Source organism: Aegilops tauschii, chromosome 7 (assembly GCF_002575655.3).
Source record: "Aegilops tauschii subsp. strangulata cultivar AL8/78 chromosome 7, Aet v6.0, whole genome shotgun sequence".
Taxonomy (NCBI): Eukaryota; Viridiplantae; Streptophyta; class Magnoliopsida; order Poales; family Poaceae; genus Aegilops; species Aegilops tauschii.
The window spans coordinates 356,306,308-356,312,307 of NC_053041.3; the positions used below are offsets into that span (position 1 = coordinate 356,306,308).

General features: G+C 64.2%; 1 protein-coding gene across 1 annotated transcript; it reads left to right on the forward strand.

Annotated features, from left to right (window-relative positions):
- The first annotated feature begins 5,235 nt into the window (after positions 1–5,235).
- On the forward strand, positions 5,236–5,556 carry LOC109755156 (uncharacterized). The gene has a single exon (XM_020314042.1). The coding sequence runs from the start codon at positions 5,236–5,238 to the stop codon at positions 5,554–5,556; it is 321 nt and encodes a 106-aa protein (XP_020169631.1).
- The last annotated feature ends 444 nt before the right edge of the window (positions 5,557–6,000 follow it).

Here is a 6,000-nt window from a genome sequence, read left to right on the forward strand (position 1 = left end):
GCACGCGTACACACGGGCGCGGCGTGGCTATATAAGCCGGTGGCCTCGCTCGCCTCTAGCCACACCAGCCCCGCCCTAGCCGCCGAGTTCTACCTCTCCCGAGCGCCGCCGCCGAGCCCTCCCTCTCCCGTGAGCCGCCGCCGAGCCCTCCCTCTCCCTCCCCCTCTCCCAATGGCCGAGCGTTTCCCCGGAGACGAGGCGGCGGCCAACGGCTTCGGCCGCCCCATGCTCCGCGAACAGGAGTCGTGGCTCCTGTTCCAGGCGAACATCCAGGCGCCGCAGGACATGCGCGCCGGGCCGACGGGGTGGAGGCTCAGCAACGGGGGAGTGCCCATTCCCCCGTTGCCCGACGCCGTGGCGCGCCCCTCCTACTTCGCCGACGAGGTGGAGGTCGTGCGCGCCTCCCTCACCGACGCCCAGCTCACCCTCCCCCAGTACGCCGCCGACAACCACGCGGCTTGGGCGGCGTACTTCGAACACCGTCAGCAGCAGCGGCTGGCGTCCACCAACGGCACGCCGGTGGTCGGCGGCCTGAAGAACAGTGAGGGGCGCCACCTGTGGTGGGGCGTCCCCGGCCGCACACTCGAGGGCGGCAACAACCCGCCGTTGGCGTACCCCCCGGCGAGGGCGGCCGCCCCGGCGCACCGCCGACGCGACGTGCAATGGGCGCCAAGGAGGTTCAGCTCCTCCTCTTCTTCCTCCTCGCGCTCTTCCTCCCACTCCTTCGGCTCTCCGGCGCTGCTCGGCATCAAGGCCGAGCCCGCGGCGGAGACGCCGCTCGGCCGGCGCACTCGCAGCGCCGGCATCGTCATCAACGAGGGCGGCCGGCGCGCCTCCTTGTCGGCTCCTCCTCCACGCTTCGTCAAGCCAAAGACGGAGCCGGGGCTCGCGCCGGTGAAGACGGAGCCGGGTCTCCCCGCCGTGAAGACGGAGCACGGCGACGTGGAGCTCGACGACGACGCGGCCCTGGAATGGGCACGCCAGGACTCCCTGAAGATGGCGAGGGAGCGCCAGTGCGCCGCCCTGCGGCGCTTCGCGCAGCGCCGCCGGGGCCGCGACGAAGGAGGAGTCTTCGTCATCGACGACAGCGACGACGACGACGCGCCGCCGCCGCCACCAGTCCGCCATGGCGACGCCGGGGAGGGGTCCAGCAGGGGCGCCCGTGTCAAGGAGGAGAAGGCCGACGATGACGATGGCGGTGAGGATGGCGGCGACGACGGCGACTACTCGGCGTCCAGCCAGTTTCTTTTTAGATTAGTTATATATTTGCTATGTAATGAAAATCCGCGAACATGTCTAACGTATGCCCAAGTTTGCGAAATTTAGTCGTGTTTAGCCGAACTTTGCCGAACTTTGCCGAAATTTGCTATATATTTTCTTTTTTGAACGCGCCTGGGGGCGGCCATGGGGCCGGCGGCTGGGGACCAACTCACCCCAGGCCGATTTTTTGCGCCGGCTCACCCCCAGGCGGCGATTTTAGGTGCCTCCTGGGAGGCCAACGGCTGGAGATGCTCTTATATTTAGGAACGGAGGGAGTATCTCAGTTATGTGATAATATATCGCATTCAAATTGGAGTCAGAAAGGTTCGACATATGAGGAAGACTCGTCAGAATTTTCGATAAAGTGAAGCAAACCACCCAAAGCAAGGTAATAAGATCGCATGAGAATCAACGGGAACAACATTCAAAGGAAAAAATGATACCTGAGTTAAAAACGGTTTTCTAAGTCAAAATATTTATATTTGTTCATTGAGCAACCAAATCTTGAGGACAAGATTTATCTTAAAGGGGCAGGTTTGTGACACCCTAATTTTTGGTTCTTTTCTTTTCTTTGATTTCATTTTGGATTTCCTTGGATTTTGGACTCTATGGTCTTAAAACCTGAGAAAATCATCTTTCTTTCTTCTCCCCGGGTAGCCAACGGAACCCGGATCCTTTTTAAAAATAACGGGGCAAGCATCGCCCCTCAAGCTGGCTCGTGCTTGGCCGGGTTGCTCGACCTGGCCAAGCCCCTCGATCCAGCCAAACTCCTCAACCCGGCCCTAACGACCAGCTCAAGACGGCTGAACCCGCCACACTAAACTTCTCCAACAAACCAGCTCCACCCTTGGCGTGTTCCCCAATCCGGCCACGGGTCAGCTCCCGTCCCATCCTAGCCGTACAATGGGACGAGTCTCCACCGATGACCGAGGCAACAGTGCTCCACCCATGCCTCTGGTCAGCCGGGCCGTGGCAACAGTGCCCTACTTACCCGCTGACCAGGGCCGACGTGGCAACAATGCAGCCGTTGTCATTGTGGACGCCAGCAAGCGGCGACCTGACGGAGCGCCACTGTAGCCGACTCAACTCGGCCACTCCCTGACGATCGATAAGATGACGAACAGTGCCCCTAGGCATGTGGGGCCGCGCCCGGAGAACCCGGCGAGCCCAGACGCCCGGCGGGTCCTAGCGTCGGACGATGACAATCCGTCCCCACAACCTTGTAACATTACCATTGTATCCCTGGGGGGTTGGCCTATAAAACCCCCCAGGAGCCCTCGTGCATACGGGCGATCATCTCTCACACACACATAGCCAGCGCATCGCACACTCGCCAGGAAGGAGAGCAGCCTAAGCCTTGGCCTGCCTTCCTCCTTCCTCCGAACAGCTCAAGGAGCAACTCTGTACTGATACATATCAACTACACTCGGTAGGACTAGGGGTGTTTTCTCTCCGATGAGCCCCGAACCTGGGTATGCATGTCTTGCATTCCACGCTCGCTCATGCCGACCTCGCCTCTGGAGCCCACTAGTGCCCTCGAGCCTCCTCCTATCTTTAGCCACCCCTTGGCATCTGCCGTGCGTCCACCACGACAGTTGGCGCCCACCGTGGGGCAGCTCGAGGTCCTGGCCGGGAGCATGCTTCAGACGAGGCTCCTCTCCGACTCCGACGAGCCCGTCACGCTGGCGGACGACGTCATCGACGCACTCGCCACCTCCTTCGCCGCGCCGCGCATCTCCGATGCGCCTACGGCCGACGAGTACCCCACCGAGGTACTTGACTTTTCCGACTCCCCCTTTCCCTCGGAGGCGGCGCTCCCGCCGGGGCAATGGACCTCTGCGTGGAGGTCTTCGTCACCAACACCGACGCCTCTTCCTCGTCCAGCGCAGCGAAGAAGGCCGCCGAAGCCGAGGCCGCAGCGGAGCGGGCCGGCTCGCCCAACCCATTGCGCGCCACGATGCAGAGCCTTCGCGTCCCCATCGGCACTGACATCGACGCCTCCAACATCGCCGAGGCCCGAACTCGGCTCGGCGAGGATCGCCAGCGCCTGCTGGACCTCACCGAGACGCTCGCCGCCATGCAGCGTCGCCTGGACTCCGCTCAGCTGGAGCGCAACGCCCCTACGGCTTCATGCCTACCGCGGTCGAGCCAAGCCGGGTCGCCGACGTGCGAGCCCAGGGTGGCGCGATCGGACGCGCCTTCGGCACCATCCCTCCCGTCTACGAGACTCCCGTGAAGAACATGCGCGCCGCCCGGGCGGCCGCGGTCGGCCTGGATCAGCTCGCGGGCGAAGAGCTGCAGGACCGCCACAAGAGGGTGAACGGCCTCCTCGACGCGGCCAACACGCAGCAGGACCGCCTCAACCAACTCGCCAAGACGGCGGGATCCGGCTCCGCCCGCGCTGGCGGACCCGGCGACCACCAGAACACGGCGTCTTCGCCACCCGGCAAGGTGCACTCCGGCCGCACCCGGACCCGGCGCAACCCCGCCCCGACGACTGCCGGCGGCTTGGGCAACGAGCCGGTCTCGGAGGTACGAGGCCGACTCGACCCTCTGCTCCAACCCGGCCGACGTTCGACTACGGTCGACCCGGCCCCCCGCGGCGCGGTCGCTGACCGGCTGGGCCCGCGCGCCATCGAGGACACCGACGCCTGCCACCGCCTTGACCGACTCGCCCTCTCCCAGGAGCTGGAGGAGGGCGGCCCCGTTGGGCCGGCGTGCTTCGGACCATGCATCCGGGATGAGCCCTTTACTAAAGGGTTCACGCTCCCCCGCGACACCCCAAGTACAACGGCACCGTGAAGCCAGAGGACTGGCTCACCGACTACACCACCGCCATCGGCATCGCCGGTGGCAACCACCGTCTCGCCTACGCTACGCGCCACTCATGCTCGAGGGGTCGGCCCGCACGTGGTTGAATAGCCTGCCGGTGGGCAACATTAACACGTGGGTCGACTTCGAGCAAGCCTTCGTGCGCAACTTCATCGGGACCTACCGATGACCCGGCCGCCCCAGCCAGCTCGCCATGTGCGTGCAGGGGCCGGCGGAAACCGGCCGCGAATACCTCGCACGCTAGACCGAGCTCCAGAACAGCTGCGAGGGCATCCACGAGGTCCAAGCGATCCAGTACTTCGTCAACGGGTGCCGGGACGGCACCCTCCTCAAGCACAAGCTCTTACGCTCCGAGGCGGCCACCATGGTCGCACTCATGGTGACGGCGGACAAGTACGCCAACGCCTACTCCGCCATGAAGATCCAGGTGGCATTGGATGAAGCCGGCAAAGAGAAGCCGGTTCCTCCTCCGAAGCCGGCCGGCGAAGGAAGCTGGCAGCAGCACAACTAGCAGAACAACAAGCGCAAGGCCGATCAGCCGGCCCAGCGCTACGACAACAGGCTCGTCGCGGCCGCCGAGCAGGCGCCCGCCACCGACCCGGCCGCTAAGCGCCGGCAGACCGGCAAGACGACGTGGCAACCCGCCATGAGCTTCGAGGAGATGCTCGACGCTCCCTGCAAGCACCACAGCGGCGCAAGGCCATCCACGCACACGCTTCGGCAGTGCGCCATCACCAAGCGCCTCATGAGGGGCGACATCCCGCTTCCTCCGGCCCCGGTTCCGGGAGCGGGGCAGCCGCCTCTGCCCCCACCGCCGCCTCCAGCCGGCGGCGCGATGCACGACGACGCCTACCCGGCCCAGAGTGCGACTTACGTTGTCTTCACCAGCCTCGGCGACGACAAACGCAGTGAGCGCCTCCTTCAGCAGGAGGTGAACACCGTCATCCCGGCCAAGCCGGAATACATGCACTAGTCGGAGCGCCCGGTCACCTGGACTCGTGAGGACCACCCGGCTGTCATGCCGAACCCGGGTGGTTCGCCCTCGTCCTCAACCCCACCATTGTCGCACCTCGGTGCACGTGCAAGTTCTCTCAGGCCCTCATCGACGGCGGCAGCACCATCAACATCCTCTACCGCGACACCATGACCAAGCTCGGCCTCGAGGCCAAGGACCTGGAGCCGACCTGGACGATCTTCCACGGCATTGTTCCCGGCCTCTCCTGCTCTCCGATCGGCCAGATCCAGCTCGACGTCCTGTTCGGCGACAGCAACCACTTCCGACGCGAGCCGATCTGGTTCGAGGTGGTGGATCTATCCAGCGCATACCACGCGCTGCTAGGCCGGCCTACACTCGCAAAGTTCATGGCGGTCCCCCACTACGCCTACCTGAAAATGAAGCTGCCGGGTCCGAAGGGCCTCATCACCGTCGCCGGCGACTACCGCAAGTCCCTGGAGTGCGCCTGAGACGGTGCCAAGCTGGCCGAGTTGCTGGTCATAGCCGAGGAGCAGCGCCAGCTCAACTGGGTCGTCGCCCTGGCCCACGAGACGTCGGCCGTGTCGGTCCCAGCCGAGGAGCCGGCTGACGAGGCCTCCTTCAAGCCCTCCAAGGAGACCAAGAAAGTGAAGCTGAACCCGGAAGACCCCAGCTGCAGCAAGTACGTTGTCGTAGGCACCCGCCTCAACAGCAAATAGGAAGGCGAGCTCGTCGACTACCTCCGTGAGAATCGGGATATTTTTGTGTGGACCCCAAAGGACATGCTGGGTATCCCGAGGAAGTACGCCGATCACAAACTCCATGCCCGCAAGGACGCCAAGCCTGTCTGTCAACCCCTGCGACATTTTTTCGAAGAGAAGAGAAGAACCATCGGTGAAGAGGTCGCCAAGCTTTTGGCGGCCGGCTTCATCATG